The 22326-nt window shown below is 47.6% G+C and overlaps 1 protein-coding gene across 1 annotated transcript in view; it reads right to left on the reverse strand.

The window, feature by feature from the left end:
- C25H16orf96 (chromosome 25 C16orf96 homolog) overlaps positions 1–22326 on the reverse strand; it is a 28295-nt gene that overhangs the window by 3850 nt on the left and 2119 nt on the right. The window contains exons 2-11 of the mRNA XM_051168105.1: positions 14393–14497; positions 12826–12906; positions 10912–12631; positions 9688–9773; positions 9298–9408; positions 7001–7075; positions 5859–6023; positions 3952–4070; positions 3260–3322; positions 670–762 (exon numbers count right to left, since the gene is read on the reverse strand). Coding sequence (XP_051024062.1) covers positions 670–762; positions 3260–3322; positions 3952–4070; positions 5859–6023; positions 7001–7075; positions 9298–9408; positions 9688–9773; positions 10912–12631; positions 12826–12906; positions 14393–14497 — 2618 coding nt within the window. The remainder of the gene's footprint in view (positions 1–669; positions 763–3259; positions 3323–3951; positions 4071–5858; positions 6024–7000; positions 7076–9297; positions 9409–9687; positions 9774–10911; positions 12632–12825; positions 12907–14392; positions 14498–22326) is intronic.

The raw sequence follows: 22326 nt of genomic DNA on the forward strand, positions 1-22326 counted from the left end.
GCAGGAGCCCTAGCACCAAGGATTAAGGAAATGGAGCTAGGGTTCAGGTAGCCAGCTAGGTTGAGTGGGAAAAATGATGGCAGGTAAGGCCCCCCAGCCACTCACTAGCCATGGTCTTGGGCAGGTCACATAGTCTGTCTCTTCAACTGTGAGTGGGATAGTAATGGAACACACTCCCAAAGGAAGTCATGTGACCCAGCAAGGCTTCGGCAAGGGCTCCCAGAGAACCACAGGTACCCACAAGGAAACAAGCATGTTAACCATAGCTTCCAGAGGTTATAAGCCTTCCTACTTGGACACCCACATCCATTCAGCAGTGTTGGGGACTGATCCCAGGCAAACACTATCCCTGAGCTATAGCCCCGGCACTTTCACTCTTTTTCTTTTGAGACAAGGTTTCACTCTGTAGCCTAGGAAGCCCTTAGATACTTTTGCCTCAGTCTCCTGAGTAGCTACCTCTGCTACAGGACCCAGGTAAGTTCCGGCCCACAGTAGGTGCCAATACAAATGTTGGTTCCTCTCCTCCGTTGTCCTCTGTGTGTTTGTCAGCCACACCACCACCTCCCAGGTGGGCATCCCGGGCACTCTTTGGCACTTGCATGGAAGGGAAGTCTCTGCAGGGGAGGGGTCTTGGGCCTCTCTGAGGGTGGGGGTTGGCACGGCCCTCACCTCATCAGCTGCCGCTGCAGATACTCGTAGCTGTTGGCGCTGGCTGGCCTCATTCGTGGTAGCCCATGGGTGTTGCGGATGGTGATCAGCTGTCTGTGGAAGCAGAAGGGACCAGGCTGGGGGAGGTGCATGTGGCCAGCAGAGTGCTCCAGACTCCCAGGCCTGGAGAGAGGAAGTGTGCTACTTTCTACCCTCCCAAACTGTCTGTCTGCAGCTCACAGCCCAAAGCCCACATACAAAGCAGGAAGATACAAACACTGCTCTGAATATAAAGTGCACCCCTATAATCCTAGCACTTGGGAGACTGAGGCAGGAGGATAACAAGTTCAAAGTCAGCCTGCACTATTAGTACATACTGAGGTCAAACCTAAGGCCACCTTGGGCTATGTAGAAGGCCTTGTCTCCTGTAATAAATAAGAAATAAATAATCAAAAACCAAAGGAGGGGACTCCTAGAGATATGTTACAGATAGGTGTTTGCCAGGAGCTATAGGCACACGGAGGGGAGACCCCGCTTGGAAGGGGCATGGCAAAGGGCACCAGAGAGCATAGAGGCTGCATATTATGGACACACTGACTGTGGGAGCCCACTGCAAATGGCTAAGGTTATACCCTGTGTATTCGGCCTCCATAAGGAAACAAAAATAAGGAAACCCAGAACAATCTTCCAAGGAGCTGGGCCTGCCCCACTTCTCCACCTGAGCTGTGGCCATACACTTGAAGAGGTGTTCTTTATGTAGGTGGTAAGCTGCAGTGAAACACTGACCTCTATTTAAAATAAAACAGAGAATGGGACAAAGAAGTGCCATGACCTGGGACAGACTCTGACATTAATATCCTTCCAATATCTTTCCATATTTATATGTTTTTCTTAAAGAAAATGGAAAAATCACATACATATGGTGTGATCTCACTTATCATTTTCCCAAGTCATTAACATTCTTCCACAGCTGTGCTGTCCAGTATAGTAAGCAGTGGCTACAAGTGGCTAATTAACACAGTTCAGATAAGATGTAACAACTAGATTCTTGGTCACATTAGTCCTTAGAGCCTTCCACACAGTTGGCAGTTTTCTGGTTCCTCACCAGGAATGTTCTATTGAACCAGCGTTCTACAATTCGGTCAGCATGAATTGCTGTGAACACGCCTCAGCTCCCCAGCCTTTTCTATCTCCTTATTACCATCAACAAAACCACAGCACCATCCTGTGGTGTGAAAGGGCAGTCTGGTGGAAGGCCTCCAGCTCCCTGCTGGTGTTGGGGCTGTGGCAGCTTTGTGGGTCTCCAAGCTGGAGCACTGCAGAGATCCAGCAGTCCGGGACTGGTCACTGGCATCTCACAGAGTCACTAGATGACCCAAAGCTTTCACTCCTAGGTTTGTTCTCCAAACAGTGGAAACTGGTGCCCAAGTAAATATAGAGCAATGGCCACAACAGCTGGAAGGCAACAGCCCACCAGTGCCCACCAGCTGATGAGTGGACAAAAGGTTTTCTGCCCATACAGTAATATTCATTAGCCATAGCAGGAGTGAAGCATCAATTTCTGCTACAACCTGGAGGAATCTCACGGGTATTAAGCTCAGTAAAGAAGCCAGACACCAAAAGTCACCGATTGTTCAATCCCATTTACAGGAAATATCTGGAAAGGGGAATCCAACTGCTTCCTGGGCTAATAGGGGGTGGCAATAAGAAGTGACTACTAAGGGCACTGGGGATGCCTTTGGGGGACTAAGCAGTGGGCTGGAAAACTGCAGTGCTGCAGGAAACTAAACCACCCTTTACAACAGTCTCAAAGTAAGGGCAAGAAGTTGGGATAAAGATGTGCTCCTGGAGCCGGGCGTGGTGGCGCACGCCTTTAATCCCAGCACTCGGGAGGCAGAGGCAGGCGGATCGCTGTGAGTTCGAGGCCAGCCTGGTCTACAAAGCGAGTCCAGGACAGCCAAGACTACACAGAGAAACCCTGTCTCAAAAAACCAAAAAAAAAAAAAAAAAAGATGTGCTCCTGAAATCCCAACGCTGAGGACAATGACACAGGAGGACTGCAAGTTCTGAGGCCAGCTTGGACTTCATAGTAATGGACTCAGAACTAACAAATCCCTGCTTTCCTTCAGTGAGCCCTCTCCCCATTTTGATTTTTTTGTTTGTTTTGTTTTTCAAGACAGGGTTTCTCTGTGTATCTCTGGCTGTCCTGGACTCGCTTTGTAGACCAGGCTGGCCTCGAACTCACAGTGATCCACCTGCCTCTGCCTCCCGAGTGTTGGGATTAAACACATGTGCCACCACTCCCCAGACCTATTTTGATTTTTGTGGCTCTGACTCAGTCTCTGGGACAAAGCCCTGGCTAGTGGTGTTAAAGGTGAGAGAGAAGACCTCCTTCCTCATCTAGGCGACCAGTAAGGGGGGCAGGTTATGGTGGCTATAGAGCCAGTATAGCAAGATGAGTATGTACATAGGTAAGTATGCATGTGTGCATATGGAACAGCTGTGCGTGCTGGAGGCCCACAGAGCAGTGTTGGGGTGTATACAGGTGACGGTGGGCCTTCACGGTCTCACTGGACCCCCAGAACCCTGGAGGGTGCCTACTGGTACTCACGGGCTAGTCATCATCTCCACAGGTCGGTCACAGGAGATGCACTTCACCCGCTCAAACAGTTTCCTGCAGGACAAGGAGGTCAGTGGTCAGGGCTTAGCAAGGCTGGGGATGGGATGAGCTTAAGTCCCCCAAGCCCCTGTGCGCCTGTGGCCCCGGGACAGAGCGCTGTCGTTTCCCACCCATACAGGCGCAGGCGTAACACATCACAACAGTCCCTCCACTAGCAAAAAGGCCATGGAAGAAGGAAGGAAGTGGAAGCTAATGACAAGCCTGACTGCCTGGGGACAGGAACCACTGGCTCTGACTCAGTCTCCAGATTGGTCTCCCAGTTGTGTGGGCTTATCCCAGTTTCCTTCCTCTCTCTGAGCCTCAGTTTCCTCCTTTGTTTGTTTTTGTTTTTGTTTTTGTTTTTCGAGACAGAGTCTCTCTGTGTTAGCCTTGGCTGTCCTGGGCTAGCTTTGTAGACCAGGCTGGCCTCGAACTCACAGCGATCCACCTGCCTCTGCCTCCCGAGTGCTGGGATTACAGGCGTGTGCCACCACACCCGGCTCAGTTTCCTCCTTTGAAGAGAATACTGGAAGCACTCTGCTCCTTGCCACCCTCCCTGCCCTCATCCCTATAGCCAAGGTCTGCAAGTCTAGGCATCCTTCTGTTGGCAGCAGTGTCAGCATTGCCACCCTCAGCATACTCACTTCTTAAAGCCTGCTGCACTGTCGGGGTCAAATCGCAGGCCTTCTAGCAGAAGCTTCCGGACCAACTTCCAGACCTCTTCTATGTCCCTCTTCAGGCTATTCAGATCACTCTGGACTAGCTGCCATCACAGGGAAGAAAGAAGTCCAACAGTTAGCGCACTGCATCAACCTGCAGTCATCACACAGATTTATTTATTAATGTGAGCGCTCTATCTCATGTAGTACATCTCCAGGCCAGAAGAGGGCATCAGATCACATTAAAGATAGTTGCGAGCCACCCTGTGGTTGCTGGGAATTGAACTCAGGACTTCTGGAAGAGCAGACAGTGCTCTTTTTTTTTTTTTTTTTTTTTTTTTTAAGATTTATTTGATTATGTATTACAGTGTTCTGCCTGCATGTACACCTGCATGCCAGAAGAGGGCACTAGATCTCATTACAGATGCTTGTGAGCCACTATATGGTTGCTGGTAATTGAACTCAGGACCTCTGGAAGAGTAGTCGCCTGTCCTCTTAACCTCTGAGCCATCTCTCCAGCACTCACAGACAGTGCTCTTAAGGGTTGAGCCATCTCTCCAGAGACAGCGAGGGACTCAAGAAAGGGAGAACCATTTAATTTATGCCTTTGTGGGTGCTGTTAGCAGAGGGAGTTGCAAAGCGAGATTCCCAGTAGCCATTGCAAGAAATGCCACCAGGTCCTGCCTCTAAACCTACTGTTAGCTCATATGCAGGGCTGTAGGTTGGACCTATTTCTCCAGTGAACCCCATGCCCTGACTTTCCCACATCTGAGAAATATTTATGGAGAGCTTGGCATGTAAACTGGACAGTTGCTTTACTATACTCACAAAGCATAGAATCATCACAATCTTTTATTATTATTATTATTATTATTATTATTATTATTATTATTATTATTATTATTATTGCTGCTGCTGCTGCTACTACTACTACTGATCAGAGTCTCTACTACTACTAATCAGAGTCTCTCTACAGAGCTGTCTTTCACAGATCTGCTTGCTTCTGTCTCCCAACTGCTGGAATTAAAGGATGCACCACCATATCCAGCAAATTTATTATTTCTTGTTTGTTTGTTTCTTTTTTAGAACTGGAGACAGAGTTTCTCTGTATAGCCCTGGCTGTCCTGGCTTCCTGGGAGAGGTGTAGGCCCATTCTCCCAAGTGCTGCAACCAACTAGGTAGGGGTGGGGTATTACTTCCTTTAAGGCGGTGCCTCACTACGCAGCTGAGTCTGGCCTGGAACCACAGTCTTCCTGCCTCAGCATCAGAAGGGCTGAAATTGCAGCCTCACACCTCTTACACCTTGCTTCAGAACATTTTAGAACATCTATTCACTCTCCAAAGAAACCCCATTACCAGTCAACCCTGTTTCCTCCCAAGTCCTCATCCCCTGGTGACTAGTAAGCTACTTTCTGTCCCTAGGATATGCCTATTCTGAACCCCATTTCCTTTTCTCTATAAGACAGGGTCTTGCTATATTATTACTTTAGCTGACTTCCAGACTCTGTAGCCTGAGCTCGACTTGAACTTGTGACTCTCCTGAGTGCTGGGATTACAGGTGTGCAGCATACCACCCACACCTCTGAGTACAGGGAGTTATAAAATAATCCCTACTTGGGTCACACTGCCAGCCCAGCTTTAGAATCAGCCCCACTGAGGCAAGAGAAGCACAGGCCAGCTGTTCTGTGGAATGCTACAGGTTGTGACTTTGCATTGATTTGTGTCCTTTCTTTGATGAACATGTCCCCACAAAGACAGTCAGGGGAGAGACATCTGTTTGGCTCACTGCTTACCCAGCAAGGAACTCAGGGCCAGGACTCCCTGCATACATTCCCCAGGTGTGGTACACCAAGGTACTCATTGAGTCACAAATGAACAAATGACAGGCTCACCTTCGTGTTCAGGTCCTTCCTGAGATGTTTCAGAGATTTCTTCCAGTCACTCTCATTGGTTGTGATCTTCAGCAGCATGCTCTGGGCCATCTCAGTTAGCTCCATCGCCACCGTCTCCAGGTCTGCCCGATTTGCCTTGCTTGCCAAGTTATCCCTGTCAGCTTTCTAGGGAGAAGGGGTCCAGGGCAGCAAGACTGCTGGGGTGGGAGAGCTGTTATCCCTGTGGTCAGTTTTTTTCTAGTAGAAGGTCATGACTGTGTAGCCTTGGCTTAAGTTCAGTGTTGGTGTCTATACTTGCTCAAACCAACCCAGCTATGGGATCTGAGCCGAGCAGGGAGGCTGACAGTGTGGTTTTTAATTTATGTTTAAGACAGAGTGTCATGTATACCAGGGTGGCATTGTATCCCATAGTCAAGGATGACCTTGATTTCTCAGTCTTCATCTTCCGGTAGTGGGATTATGGGTACAGGCCACTAGGCACAGTTCATGCTGAGCTGGGGATGGAACACAGGGCTTCCTGCATGCTAGGAAGGCACAAGACCAACTGAACTACACTCCCAGCCTGATGCCTCATATTCTTTCTCTCTCTCCCCCTCTCTCTTCTCCTGTCCTGTCCTGTCCTCTCCTCTCCTGTCCTGACCTCTCCTATCCTATCCTGTCCTCTCCCATGCTCTTTTCTCCTCTCCTCCCTTCTCCTCCCCTCCCCTCCCCCTCCTCTTCTTTTCTCTCCTCTCTCCTCTCTTCTCTCTTGTCTCTTCTCTCTCTCTCTCTCTCTCTCTCTCTCTCTCTCTCTCTCTCTCTCTCTCTCTCTCAAGAAAGGATCTCACTATGTAGCCCTGGCTGTCTTGAAATTCACTATGTAGACCAAGTTGGCCTAGAATCAGAATTCTGCCTACCTCTGCCTCTCAAGTGCTGGGACTTAAGGCATGAGCCACCACACCACACCTGACCTGATGCCTGATTTTAAAAATAATAAATAGTGTCACTATTCTCCTGTCATGGAGAAGGGGGATGGGTGGGCAGCTGCGGAGGCAGAGGGGATACTAGCTGCTGCCTTTACCTGGGCGACTCTGTTCCCCTGGTTGGCAAATCAGAGGCTTGAGGGTCACAGGGAAGAAGGCGGGGGCTCTCTGCTTACTCACTTCATTCAGCTCCTGATCCACCATGCTCCTATCTGCCTTAGTCAGGTCCAGCTTTTGGATTTCAGTCTTGAGGATCTAAGAACAGAAAGGACACAGGCAGATCAGCCTCTGTTGTGGCTTTGAGGGTAACATCTAATGTTACCTTGTGCTAGGAAGGGGCCAGGTGGAGACGCAGCAGGTAGGGATGATGGAAGACTCTCCCACAGGTGGTGGGAAGAGAAGAGGAACAACATGAGACTGGGGGCTGGGTGTGGTGGTGCACGCCCTTAATCCCAGCACTTGGTAGGCAGAGACAGGCGGATCACTGTGAGTTGGAGGCCAGCCTGGTCTACAAAGTGAGTCCAGGACAGCCAAGGCTACACAGAGAAACCCTGTCTCAAACAAAACAAAACAAACAAACAAACAAAACAAAAACATGAGACTGGGGCAAGCTAAGCCTTGGAGATGCTGTCACTAGAAGCTAACCCAAGGAAGCGCAAACCAGTGCTGGCCACTCAGTTCCCTAGATGTTTAAGGCTGGCTCACCTCATCTGATCTACAGTGGGTCCCAGTGTGCTCTGCTATAGGCAGAGCACTAGCCACAGGCTACACACCCTGCCAAGGATTAGGGGGAACCCTGACTTCACATCAGATAATTTCTTGAAATCCCCTATTAGTGCTGGCCTAACTCCTCTTAATACATTTCACCAATGACAGGAGCAGTAGCTTGCCTGCTTGGGACCCCAAGGCTAGGGTCACTTTTTCCTCTCAAGCCACACACTGGTTTATTCTCTCTTCGATTCTGGTCTCCCTCACCCACAAGGAAAACTCCCAAGTTGGCTCCCTGGATGAGGACTGCAGTCTGTTGCCTTCACACCTCCTGGAATGTAAACCGAGGGCAGTGTGTGCAGCTAACCATCTTGGTCCTCTGACTCTCTTTCCAAACAGTGCTGAGAATGGAACTCAGGGCTCTGTGGATGCTGGGCAAGCACTTGCCACCTCACACACCCAGCTTTCAACCTCTACCCTCTTTGCTGCTGGCTTGAACACAGAATTAATGTTTGGAGTCCCAGCAGCCATGATGGACCATGAAGTGACATTATGAATGACAGTCACAAAGAAGAATAGAAAAACAGAGCTTATGCCTACAACACTGAGAAGCACCCCACCTGCTCTAGAGCAATCACTTGAAATTTTGAGTGTAAAAGATAAATACTTTTATACCTGAAGCCAGTTACTTGGCAATTCCTTTTTTTCTTTTCTTTTTATTTTTTGGGTTTTCAAGACAGAGTTTCTCTTTGTAGTCTTGGCTGTCCTGGACTCACTTTGTAGACCAGGCTGGCCTCGAACTCACAGCGATCTGCCTGCCTCTGCCTCCCTGCGTGCTCAGATTAAAGGTGTGCGCCACCACACCTGGCTTTTTGGAAATTCTTATGTTACTTGAAAGTAAGCTCAACTGTGACTAACAGAAAGTCATCACCACATCCATCTGGTCCCCAAGTGGGTTTCCAACAAGAGATGGAGGTGTGGGGAAAAGTTCCCCCTTTGGCCTCTTGTTTAGCTCTTTTCTGTGGCCCACTGCTAGTCTGCTTGCCTAGCATACATGAAGCCCTGGTTCCATCCTCAAACCCGGAGGGAGGGAGAGCCAGTTCCAGGAAAATGTCATGAACATAACTGTTGGTGCAAGAATCCTCTTATTCATTCCTTTGGCAAATGTCAGAAAGCCTTAAATCTGTCCTTCTACTCTCAAAACATGCTGTCAAGAACGAACACTCTCTAGGCCCTTTATATCTGTAGGATTTTTGTTTTGTTTTGTTTTTTCAAGACCAATTTTTGTTTTGGTTTGGTTTCTCTGTGTCGCCTTGGCTGTCCTAGACTCACTTTGTAGACCAGGCTGGCCTCAACTCACAGAGATCTGCTGGGTTTTGGTGGTTTTTTTGTTTTTGTTTTTGTTTTTGTTTTTTTGTTTTTTGTTTTTTTAGCATTTATTTATTTATTGTATATGAGTGCTCTATCTGCATGTGCTCCTGCAGGCCAGAAGAGGGCATCAGATCTCAGTATAGATGGCTGTGAGCCACCATGTGGTTGCTGGGAATTGAACCCAGGACTTCTGGAAGAACAGACAGTGCTCTTAACCACTGAGCCATCTCTCGAGTCTGTCAGTGCTCTTAACTCCCTCTAGGCCCTCGGATATATATTTTAATTGAAGTGTAATTTATACAGAGTATAATGTTGTCTGGCTCCCTTGTATTTTGTGGACCCTTCTGTAAACTGCTTGAGGAGGGTCTGCCTCCATCTTGGTCTTCAGACCTCCGAACCTTTAAGTCATCCACTTGACTCCGGATCTTTTCCACTGTCCTGTCCAGTACCATGTAGTGACTCTTCATTGTCTCTATCTGGTGACCCCAAACTCTCTCAAGTTCTTCTTCCTAAATGGAAGAGACAGTGACATCTGAGGCCTCTGCTTCTGTTATTACCACAAGTGGAAGGGTCTTGAGACCAAGAGGAGATGCCAGCCCTGTCTACCATCTAATGGCACGTAAAGTACTTACTGACAGGGACAACAGAGCCACCTGCCCATGTGTGCTAGCAGGATTAATTCTGCATGGATGCAGCTGTATACGACCCAACTCACTTCAGAAGACCGAACCCTAATTCAAGTCAAGCCACTGTCTTCTCAAAAGCCCCTCTGTGATCATGACACTGACCTCCATCCTGGCCTTCTGGAGGTTAACAATCTTTTCCTCCAGCACATTCACTGTGTTGCCAAGATTGCCAGAACTTCCCATGTTAGCTGAAGGTAAAAAGAGGAGCAACCGTTAAAAAGAATGACAAGAGGAACATGACTAGAGAGAGCTGCCATGTTTGTGCCATGTCTCGAAGAAATGCTAGGATGCTTGGGGCACTTAAAGAAGATGATAGATTTTCTTTCTTTTAAATGCAGATTATTTGTTTATTTGTTTTTGGTTTTTTGAGACAGGGTTTCTCTGTGTAACAGTCCTGTCTGTCCTGGACTCACTTTGTAGACCAGGCTGGCCTCAAACTCATAGAGATTCGCCTGCCTCTGCCTCTAAAATGCTGGGATTAAAGGTGTGTGTCATTATGCCCAGTTTAAATGCAGATTTATTGGAAGCAGCTCTGGCAGGGGGAGGGGGAAAGACAAGGAGGAGGAGGAGGAGGAAGAGAGATGCAGAGAAAGAGAGAAAAGAGCAAGAATGATAGATTTTCTACTATAGTTTTTAAGAAACTCACATAAGAAACACCAAACATGGTGGTACAATCCTTTAATCCAGCACTCAGTGACAAAGGCAGGTGGATCTCTCCGAGTTCGAGGCCAGCCTGGTCTACAAAGTGAGTCTAGGACAGGCAGGACTACAAGAGAAACCCTGTCTCAAACCAAAAACAGAAACAAAAACAAACAAACAAAAACCAAACTGCAGAACTTGGGAGGCAGAGGCAGGTGGATCACTGTGAGTTCGAGGCCAGCCTGGTCTACAAAGCGAGTCCAGAACAGCCAAGGCTACATAGAGAAACCCTGTCTCGAAAAAACAAACAAACAAAACAAACAAAAAACCAAACTCCAGGGCTGGAGAGATGGCTCAGTGGTTAAGAGCACTGCCTGCTCTTCCAAAGGTCCTGAGTTCAATTCCCAGCACCCACATGGCAGCTCACAACTGTCTGTAATTCCAAGATCTGACACCCTCACACCAATACACATAAATTAAAACTAAATAAAAATATTAAAAAAAAAAAAAAACCAAACTCCAAATCAAACCAAAGCAAAACAAAACAAAAAAGCAAAAAGAAAGAAAGAAAGAAACAAGCAAACAAAAATCCACACTGCCACCACCACCAAGACAAAAAAGGAAAAGAAAAAGGGCTAGTGATGATCTGTATGTCTGCTGCCCTCCCTCCAGATCAGTCAGGCCTACCTATGTAATTTAAGCGCTGGTGCAGGCTGCTGGACAGATGAGCGAACTGTTCCTTCAGGGTGTCGTGTTTGGCGGGCATCTGGGCTATATAGCCCATGGAATGCCGAACAGCTTTTTTTTTCTCTTCAGGACTGGAAGCCTGCATGGCAGTCATCATGGCCAGGGACAAGGTTGATTTGGGTGTGATGGGCTGAATAACTCCTTCAAGCTCCTCCATCTCACCATCGCTGAAGTGTACGACGTTGGTGGCCCCACGGTTAGTTCCTGTACCCAGGAGATTTGAAAGGGTCCCTAAAGGCCCTGATGCTGCGATCTCTATTGCTTTGTCAGCCATTTGGCTTGCAGGAACATCATTGATGGCCTTGACAGCGGCATTGACTGCCTTGGCGGCTGTTCTTGCTGCAGCTGCGTAGGCTGAAGCTGTTGCCGCGGCTAAGGCAATAGCGGACTTGAACTTCTTTAAGGCAGGTGGAAGGCTCTTAGGCTGTGCTTCTGTGTCCTGCCTGGTTTTGTCCTTCTGGGTCATATCTTTGGAGACTATGGAGACTTGGGGAGCCCCATCCTTCTGGACCTTGTGACGGGGAGCCCTATGCTTGCGGCCTCTGTGATGTGGAGCCTCTTCCTTGGGAATCCCATCCTGGGGTGCCTCTTCCTTGGGAATCCCATCCTGGGGTGCCTCTTCCTTGGGAATCCCATCCTGGGGTGTCCTTTCCTTGGGTATCCCATCCTGGGGAGCCCCTTCCTTGGGAATCCCATCCTGGGGAGCCCCTTCCTTGGGAATCCCATCCTGGGGAGCCCCTTCCTTGGGAATCCCATCCTGGGGAGCCCCTTCCTTGGAAATCCCATCCTGGGGAGCCCCTTCCTTGGGAATCCCATCCTGGGGAGCCCTATCCGTAGAGACCTCTTCCTGAGAGTCTCCCATGTAGTCATCATCATAGTCACCATCTCTTTCTTCAAGATCTGAGAGCTGGTGGGTCTCTGTTTGAGGAACCCCCTGTTGTGGCAATAGCTGAGGCCATGGCTGAGGCCATGGCTGTCCAACTTCCATGCCTGGGAAAGGAGCCCTGTACATCTGGCCCTGAGGACCAAACGGACCTTGGCTAGGCGGGAAGGCACTCATATCCCACATAGGCCAAGCACTGGCCCCAGGCCAGCCACTTGATAGGAAAGGCCTTGCTTCTGGGGCAACCAGTCTAGGCCTCGGCCAACGGACTGGCATGAAAGCAGGCCTCCCAGCAAGCTGTGGCACAAGCCCATGTCCAAATGCAGGTCCTAGTATTTGCTCAGGCTGAAATGCAGACATGGGGCCAGACTCAGACACAGTGGCCTGAGCCTGCTCTAGCCCCTGGGAGCCACGGAACTCAACGGCTTGAGCGGGCTCGGCCTCCTGGAGGACTCCAGTGGTATCAAAACGCACCACAGACTTCAAAGAGGTGTTAGTGTGTGTGGGGATATGACTGTGGCCACCAGCCTCAAACTGCTCCAAGGAAGTCTCTGGAAAGGAGGTTGTGCTCTGCCCCATGCCAGCCAGCTCCAGTTCCACCTTAGGCTGTTCCTGCAGGGGAAGGGACTGAGCTGGTTGGTCTGGTCTCATGCCCCCTTTATAGCCCATTCCTCCTCCTCCTCCACTCACCTGAGTGAACATGGCCTCATGGAGGCTAGTCCAGAGCACCATGTCCTCAGACTGGGGAAAGTCACGAACCCTGTTCTGGATGGTGGCCTGTGTAGTGGGATGGAGAATGTGAGTAGGAGCCAGGCGAGGGCAGGGTGAGGGGAATTGATAGCATGTTTATGGCTAGCACACCTGTTCTTGGGGACTTGCCTGCTCACTGAACCCCTTTCCAGACTATGCTGTTCCAAGATCATTCTAGCCCCTAGTGCACAGGGCAAGAGACCTGAATCCAGAGATCTTACCACTTCCCGCTGCAGGGCAGCCAGCTTCCGGTTCTGTACTTTCAAGTCTTCACAGATAAGATCCATTCTTTCTGGGGTTACCTGTCCAGGAAGCCTAACCTGAGGCTGGGATATAGGTTCTGGTCCCAGCCCGCCTGCTTTTCACCATATTAGTTAAATGAGTTTGAAATGGAAAATATTAAATTTCCCAGGAAAGAAAAGGGGATCAGTTTGGGAAGTGTTGGGCCACAAAGCACTCAATGATCTTTGAATTTTTCAGCACGTTGAATGGGTAGAACATTAAGAGTCTTCAAGCCAGGCATGGTGGCACATGCCTTTAATCCCAGCCCTCGGGAGGCAGAGGCATCTGCCTCTGGATCTCTGTGAATTCGAGGCCAGAGGGACGAGGACACAGTGTGACACAGGGTGGCAGACTGGACCTGAGAGGACTGGGAAGCAAGAGGGAGTGGGAAGCACGGCACGAGCTTCGCAGAGAGTCAATAAAAAGGTTAAGTTGGAAAAAATCTTCAAGAGGAGATCTGGCAATGTGGCTCAGTTGGTAAAGTGCTTGCTAAGCACGTGTGAGGCCTTAGGTTTGATCTCCAGTGTTGCATAAACCCAGGAGTGAGTATGCAGACTTTAGTCATCCATGGTGTGGAGCAGGAGGACCAGACCTAAGTCATTCTCTACTCCTGGAGGCCAGGCTGGGCTACAAGACACCCTGTTACAAAGCAGAGGAAAATGGAACAGAACAACAAATTTGCAAGGGATGGCCAAGGAGGAATTGTTTCTCAGACATACTTGCCCCAAGGTGTCCTTTCTAATGTCTCCTGGGCCTGTTTCCTGCCCCTGCCCCAGATCAGCCTGAGGTGCAAATGCATCATTAAATCACGCTCTTTGGGGCGAATGGCTCAACTGCAACACTCTGCTGCTTGGAGGTGAAAACCTGGCTCTTGACTTCATCAGCTGTGGTCTGGAGGCTGCTACCTCTTGCCTCAGGGGTTCTGTGTCCCTCTGTGGTAGGCTGGGGGATGTGTTCAGGCTGATGGCATGGAGTTACAGAAGGAGCTTGTGCACCCATGCTAGGTTTATCCTGCTTTTTAGTGTGCTTAGGGCTTCCAATGAGAGGAAAAAGCTGCTGAGACTGAATTCTGGAGCTTCCAACATTCACACAACCCTAAACCTCCCAGCATCTACATGGTACCTCCAAACCATCTGTAACTCCACTTCTAGGGGATCTGACACTTTCTTTTGGGCTTTGTAAGCACCACACACACACACAATCACACAAACACACACTTTAAGTAATGTAGAAAGTAAAACAATAAATTCTATTATTCTTCCTAAATCAAGATGAAATTAGGCTTCTGTTACTGATACCTGATGCTTACACAGCAGAGGGAAGAAAGAGTGTGGGGAGGGACCACAGAGAGTTCAAGGGGATAGGACAGATGGCTAGGGTGGGTTAAACCATTCTCTTCCCTTTATGGCAGCATGCTCTAAGAACAGGCCTTCTAGAATTCTCCTTCCTGTCCTAGCCTTGGTCCCCAGGATGACCAAGCAGAGAGAGCGGTAGAGGGATGACTACCTTCTCGAATATGAACTTGATCATGTCCACATCCTTCTTCAGGGTGTCAACAGTGTTCTTGAATATATGAAGGTCACTGAGCAGATCCTGCAGAGTCTCCGTAAACTGAACAGGGAGGAGAGGGAGGAAACTGGAATTTAGTGTAGAAAGAGTGTCACCTCAGAAGCTTTTGGTGATAGCCATCTAAGGGATCGTCTTGGTTCTCAAAAGGCCTAAGATGGATGTACCCAGAGACCAGCAAAGGATACTGAGATAACAGTGCTGCGAATCTTAGGCAGCCTGGGTGGGAAAGGCACAATATAGTTCCTCATCTTGAGCACCTTATGTGCATGAGAGAAAGAGAGAGAGAGAGAGAGAGAGAGAGAGAGAGAGAGAGAGAGAGAGAGAGGAGAGAAGAAGAAGAAGGAGGAGAAGGAGAAGAAGGAGAAGAAGAAAAAGATTATTTGTCATGATGGCTCTTGAGAAAGAGGCAGCACATACAGCCCCCATGTGGGAGCCTGTGGAGGATCAGAAGCATGGGAGATAGAACTAGATTTGCATATTTATTTATTTTAATTTAACATTACCAATTGACTGATTGTCTTTTTGAGGCAGAGTCTCACTGGATAGCCTGACTGACCTGGAACTTACTATGCAGCCTGTACTGACCTAGAATTGTGCCTCAGCTGCCCAAGGTCTGTGAGTTCACCTTTTTGAGAGATCCCTCTGACTGCACGTAGACACTGACTCTGATTGGCGAGAGAGGACGTCAGGTAACCTCGGGACAGAAATCATGTTTGCAATGCTGGGATCATAGCTCAGCCCACAATGACTGGTACTCTTTCTGTGACTTTCTAGGTTTTGATTCTTCATCTATAAGATGAGTGGGTGTGGAAAAGTGGTAATGTGTACAAATGCCCTAAGGATAACTGAGCATTCAAGAAATAACAAAATGGCACAAACCAATGCTTATGTATAATTACACGAAGGGTGAATGTATGGAACTTTCAGCTAAATGGTGGAGAACAGCATAATGCATAACAAAATAAGATCTAGTTTACCAGGCATGGTGATACACCTTTAATCCCAGTATGCAGGAAGCAGAGGCAGGCAGATCTCTCTGAGTCTGAGGCCAGCCTGGTCTACAGAGCAAGTCTCAGGATGGCCAAGACTACACCAAGAAACCCTGTCTCAAAAAAAAAAAAGAAAAAAAATAACAAAACGAACAACAACAACCCAGCTATAAGCCATGTAAAGAGCACTTTTGATTGTGCGTGTGTGTTCAGGTGTGTGGGTACATGTCTCTGTCTGTAGTCAAGAAGCCAAGCTGAGTGGTCTTCTTACCATCCATTTGAAATTTAAAAAAAAGATTTATTTATTTATTATGTATACAGTGCTCTATCTGCATGTACACCTGCAGGCCAGAAGAGGACACCAGAGCCCATCCTAGATGGTTGTGAGTCACCATGTGGTTGCTCGGAATTGAACTCAGGACCTCTAGAAGAGCAGTCATCTCTCCAACGCCCCATATGAATTTTTGAACCACAGTAGAACCTGGGGCTCATGGCTTAGTCTGGGTTGAGTAGCCATCAGGTCCCAGGTCCCCTCCTAACTCTGCATCTCCAGCACTGGGATTATAGGCACAAACCACCATCCCTGGCTTTTTATGTGGAGGTTATATCCTCATGTTTGTGTGGCAGATACAGTACCCACTCAGCCCAAGAGTACCACATCTATTTACTTACTTATTGGAAACACATTTATTTGTTATATAGCCCAGGCTAGCCTGAAATTTGAACTCCTTTGCCTCAGCCTTGGGAATGCTTAATTACCATGGATGAGACATATTTCAAACTCAAAGTCATAAATAAGTCAAAAATAAAAGAACAGAAAAAGATTCTCTAAAACCCGTAACCTAAAGAAATCTAGAGGGGCTGTACCAATGCTAAACAAGAGCAACATATCAGCACTTACTGGATACTGGAGTAGAGCCAGTAACATTACTAAACAAACATCTCAATGCAGTGGCTTCATCTTCCATCTTAAGACACTGGAATAGATGGCAGTGATGGCTCATAATCCTCAAATTCAGAAGATACAGGCAAAAGGTCCAGGAGTACAAGGTCATTCTCAGTTATATAACAAAATTGAGGCCAGCCTGGGCTACACAAGACTGTCTCAAAGCTAGCTAGCTTCATGCTGGGTATGGTGGCACATGCCTTTAATCCCAGCACTCGAGAGGCAGAGGCAGGCAGATCACTGTGAGTTTGAGGCCAGCCTTGTCTACAAAGTGAGTCCAGGACAGCCAAGGCTACACCGAGAAACCCTGTCTCGAAAAAACAAGACAAGACAAGACAAAACAAAAACCAACCAAATAAAACAATCTTCAGTGAAATTCTAACCAAATTAAGCAACCATGAGAACTGTGTGTCACGGCCAAGTTGGATTAATCTCAGTGATTCAATGGATTCTCTATCTAAAAGTCACTTAACATAGCACATAGTTATGAGTAAAAAAAACATCCTATCAAAAACCAATACAAGCTGGGTATGGTGGCACATGCCTTTAGTCTTAGAACTTGGGAGGCAGAGAGAAGCAGGAAGGTTGCTATGAGTTTGGGGCCAGCCTGGTCTACATAGTGAGTTCCAGGCCAGTCAAGGCTGTGTCGGAAACAACAAAGCATCCAGCCAAACAAACAGAACCAGGCAACAGTACATCATCTCAGTTGAGTCACAAAAAACATTTATTAAGACCCATCTCATGTTCATGGTAAAAACACACAGTAATTAGAACGTCCTCAGCTGGAAGAACTAGGTCCCAGTGGCAGAGCGCTGGCCTTGTGTGTGGGGCTCTGCCTCCAGCAGCAGCAACACGATGGACAAAACAAACCTCAGATTTGCCATCTCACCCAGTGAGTTGGCCAGCACAATTAGACCACACAAAGGAATAAAAAGCATTTGCCTGTGAAGAGCGTTAGGCTAAGTGCGTTTGTAGGTGACAGTATCTCCTACCTAGAAAGTGCTAAAGGAGCTGGAAAGTTATGTCAGTGCTTGAGAGCATGCGCTGCCCTTGCAGAGGGCCTCCTATATGGCAGCTAGCAACTCCTCCTAACTCCACTTCCAAGGGACACTCTCTCCTCACCTCGACTGTGGCGCCACTCAAGCATGTGGTACACATACATACATGAGGCAAAATATCTGCACATAAAAGAAAATAAATCTAAAAAAAATTTTAAAAGAAAGTACAAAGGAGCCAGGTGTGGTGGCACACGCCTTTAATCCCAGCACTCGGGAGGCAGAGGCAGGCGGATCTCTGAGTTCAAGGCCAGCCTGGTCTACAAAGGGAGTCCAGGACAGCCAGGGCTACACAGAGAAACCTTGTCTCAAAAACAAAAACAAAAAACTAAAAAAAAAAAAAGAAAGTACAAAGGAACCAAGAAGAGACTTGATACCCTATGAGCATATACAGGGGGAGGAAGTCCCCCTCAGTCACAGTCATAGGGGAGGGGAGTAAGGGGAAAATGGGAGGGAGGGAGGAATGGAAGGATACAAGGGATGGGATAACAGTTGAGATGTAATATGAATAAATCAATAAAATATATTAAAAAAAGGAAGTACAAAGGAAACCAATATTAGAATTCACATATTAATTCAGCAAGTTTGTAGAACAGATACAATGTCAACATGCAAAAATCAATTATGTTCCATGGTTTTCCAAGATAGACAATCCAAAATTAAGAAAGTAATCTCACATCATAGCAGTTTAAAAAAAAAAAATACCGAGGCGTAAATTCAATAAAACAAATGCAAGCCTATAGACCTATAATCTCAGCACTTGAGAAGTGAAGACAGGCACATTGAGAGTTCAAGGTTATCCAATACTTCAACTAGTTCAAGGCTAGCCTTGAACAAAACAGCAAAACAGAGGGTCAGAAGGTGGTCTTCCAGGCCTTGCCCTTCTCCCACATTCCCTCTGCCTTGCTAAAAAAAAAAAAAAAAAAAAAAAAAAACCATTAGATTGCACTCCTAAAACAGCCACTGAGGTCTATTCCCTTATTTGGCCGCTCCCTCCTCCTGAGGCTGACTACCAAGGTCCAGCTATCAAAGTATTGAAGTCCAGCAACCAAAAGCCCCCCTTTGGCTCACTTAATTAACATGACCGATTAAAATTAAACACCTCATCCTAACATTGGGTTTCCCCTTGTGCCTTTATAAACTGCTATTTGCCTATGCTCCACTCCTGTCTCCTCTCCATCTAGAGGCATCCTTTGTTTCTAAAGACAGATCCGATCCCCCTTCCTCCCCTCTCCCCTGTTCCCTTCCCCTTCTTCCTTGTTCTCTATCTCCCGCCTTTGTCTCTGTTTCCCTGTCCTCTGTCCCTTTAGTGCAAATAAATCTCTGTGCTAAGAACTTGGTCTTATGGGTCCTGAGCTAATACTAGTCATTTCACTGAATACTTTGAGTTCCATCTATTTTCTGGTTAGTTGGGTCAATAAAGATTACCTAAATATTTGGAAGAATAGCCTCTACTCATGTTGCTGCTTTAAAACAATTTTTATTTAATTTTTAACTGTGGAAGCCTTCTGTTAAGGTTGAGCATTACCAGATAGCCCCTGAGCTGGGTGCAAAATGACAGATTCCTTTTGTCAGCAGGGGTCCCTCTTTTCTGCCAGATCTGGGGAACCTGAGCCCCTACATCCTCTACTTCCAATAGAACCTGTTCAGCAAGCACCAGGGGACTCCTGAAAATACCCCAACCTATGCTAATTAGACCTTAGCTTTCAGAAAATGATCTTTAACCATATCTGGAGGTTTTTCCCCCACCCACAGGAGAATTAAGCACTGCATTCCTGCCCCCCAATTTGTTTGTTTGTTTGTTGTTGTTGTTTTTGGTTTTTTGAGACAGGGTTTCTCTGTGTTGCCTTGGCTGCCTTGGACTCACTTTGTAGACTAAGCTGGCCTCTGCCTCCCTAGCACGGACTAAAAGCGTGCGCCACCATGCCTGGCTGCATTCCCCTTCTTACAATAGGGCTGTAGCACTGCTTATAAATGAAGTGTTCCTGGCACCCTAACCCCAGAGAATCAAACACATTCACCCCTAAAACCCTTCCCCCTGCTCAAGGTTTACAATGTCCCTGCTCCATGGAAGAAATGCTCTCTTGCTCTCTCACTCCACTCCTCCACCACGACTGATTGAGACTGAAGAATTCAGCACTGGACCTTTGGGACCTGGCTGCTGACCAGGCAGTCCTAGTTGTTTCAGTCACTGATGAAGAGTAAGCATGCTGCTGATGGTAATGAAACAGCTGGCTATGAACCCACAAGGCACTATGTCTGCCTGTATCCTGTAACACTGCAGTATAGTCACTGGCGTTGGAATGCCGGAGTTTCCACTGCTGTACAGCACTGGCAATCTCATTAAAAAGCGCTGACTGCAACACTTTGTGGAAAACTCTTTTCCAACCCCGCGCCCCCATGAGATCCTGGAGCTTATAGCTGCTCCTGAGAAAAACAGAACCTGAGACACTGAGGTTCCATCAGCTCCTGCCCTGAAGCCAACAGCACGCCAGTGTTTTTTTTTACCCCCTCTGTGTATCCTTGGCTGTCCTGGACTTGCTTTGTAGACTAGGCTGGCCTTGAACTCACAACAATCTGCCTGCCTCTGCCTCTGGAGTGCTGGAATTAAAGGTGTGCACCACCACCGCCTGGGATATTGTTGCTTTTTTTGAGACAGGATTTCTCTGTGTAGCCCTGGCTGTCCTGGAACTCACTCTATAGACTAGGCTGGCCTCAAACTCACAGACCTACCTGCCTCTGCTTTCTGAGTGCTAAGATCAAAGGCATGTGCCCCCTTTGCCCAGTGCCAAATCACTTTTAAAGAGAAAGACAGGACCTTGTGTGAAGATTTCAAATATTGCTATAAGACAAAAGTAATCAGGGCAGTGTGGTGGTGCTGGGACTATAGCACAGGGTCAGAGCATTAGTCCAGTATGCACAAAGCCCTGGCTTCTATCTCCAATATAGTGAAAGAAAAAAAGTGTGGTGTTGGCACGAGGACAGATGTACAGGTCAGGAGAATAAAACTTAAAGCCTAAAAATAAACTGACATGTTTACACTTAACTAATTTATAAAAATTTATTTATTCTATATATATGAGTCTTTTGTCTACATTTATGTCTGTTCCACATGTGCATGTGATGCACCTACAGAGCCCAGAAGAGGGCATCAGATCCTGTCTTTTGTTTGGTGTGGTTGAGCCCTAGCACACACCTTTAATCCAAGAGCTTTCTGCACGCAGGATTTAATCAAGTTAATACTAGGTCAAGAGACAGAGCAAGAAACCAGCTGACATGGATTAAAGAGTAGGAGGGACTTTGAGTTGAAAGGTATTTAAGACAGCGTGGAGAAGTGGGGCTCTTGAGCTTTTAGCTCTTTGGGTCTGGGGCTTTTTGAGCTTTGAGCCAGCAAGCTCTTTGGCTTTTCGTTTTTTGGCTTTCCTCCTGGGCTGTCAGATGAGATAGTGAGCTTTTTGGGCTTTTCCCTCTGAGACATAAGCTGAGTAGGAAGGTCAGGTGGGTGCTTTCTCTGCCTCTCTGAGCTAGCAGGTTTCCACCCCAGCATCTGGCTCCTTAGTCTTTGTTGGTAAAATCAAATATTTGAGATTTTCATTTTTTAAAACAGCACCCAGCGCTTGGAGGCAGGAAGATCAGGAGGCCAAGATCATCCTCTGCAGCACAGCAGGTTTGAAACCAGCCTTGGATATATGAGACCCTATCTCAAAACAAACAACAATATGCTCCATCAAAAAACAAAAAGTTTGTTTTTTGGCAGAATCTTTGGGCTGCACCATGAGTGAATGTAGCAAGTGAGAGTAAGGTTCTATCCTTGTCTGTGACACTTGGAAAGGTTTCCTATGGCTAGTGACCCCGCGTGCTGCCTCCATGCCTGGGGTATGCCCTGCACCTATCTAGTCCCAAGTTCAGACAAGCCCAGCTTCTAGGGCCTTAGGGGAAGGTTCTCCCTCCCTCTGCCCAGGCACTCGGGTCACAGACTGGACTTGGATGCGGTTGAGTTCACAGGGAAGCAAGTCCTGAAGCTATCCAGCCTGGAGCAGGCACTGGAAGCCCGGCATGTCCAGGCTTGTAACTGACTGCTCCCTCTCTCTGGAGTTTGTAGGCCTGAAGGGTTACACTAAAGGGACCCAAAACACACATTGTCATGAGCAATCAGCCATGCAGGCTGACCTGGCCATCATCCAGAGCTGTGAAAATGGGAGTGTTAATAAAAACCACTCCAAAGAGACTGAAGACCTGCAAAAGTACATCATAACACTCTGGGAAGGGGACAACAGAGTTCCACGGCTCAGTACTATTCCGACAACTGAGTCAACCCTGACTCTCTAAAATCAACACATTTAAGCAACATTATACAACTCCAAAGCCAAGTTAACTGTAAAGTCATTTTAATTTGTATGCTATACACAGGTGTGCTTTGGTTGTGGGAGAGGAGGGCAGGGAGGGAGTTTGGAAGAGTTTGGAACAACCTTAATAACAAAGAGCTAATGCCATTTTTATTTTTTTCTCCTTTGAAGCCGGTGCTGAGCCATTCTTTATCTAAGAAAACCAAGGTCTCAGCCAACACAGGCAGCTTTTCAGGAAGATGAGGAACCTGGGGGAGGAGGGGTCGGGAAGAGGCTTGTGATATGGGGGAACTTTACTAGAGGGAGCTGGTGCACTGGTGGCTGTGGTAAGTGCTGGGGCTGGTTGAGCTGCTGATAGACTGTGGGTTACACTTTGCAGAAGATGGCTGAGGCTGCATGGAAGCTCAGTCTTCCTCCCACCCCTCAGATTTCTCTGTGTAGTCCTGGCTGTCCTGGAACTTGCTTTGTAGACCAGGCTGGCGTTAAACTCACAGAGATTTGTCTACCTTTAAAGGTGTGTGCCAAGCCTGGCCCA

The sequence above is a fragment of the Acomys russatus genome, chromosome 25 (assembly GCF_903995435.1).
Source record: "Acomys russatus chromosome 25, mAcoRus1.1, whole genome shotgun sequence".
NCBI lineage: Eukaryota > Metazoa > Chordata > Mammalia > Rodentia > Muridae > Acomys > Acomys russatus.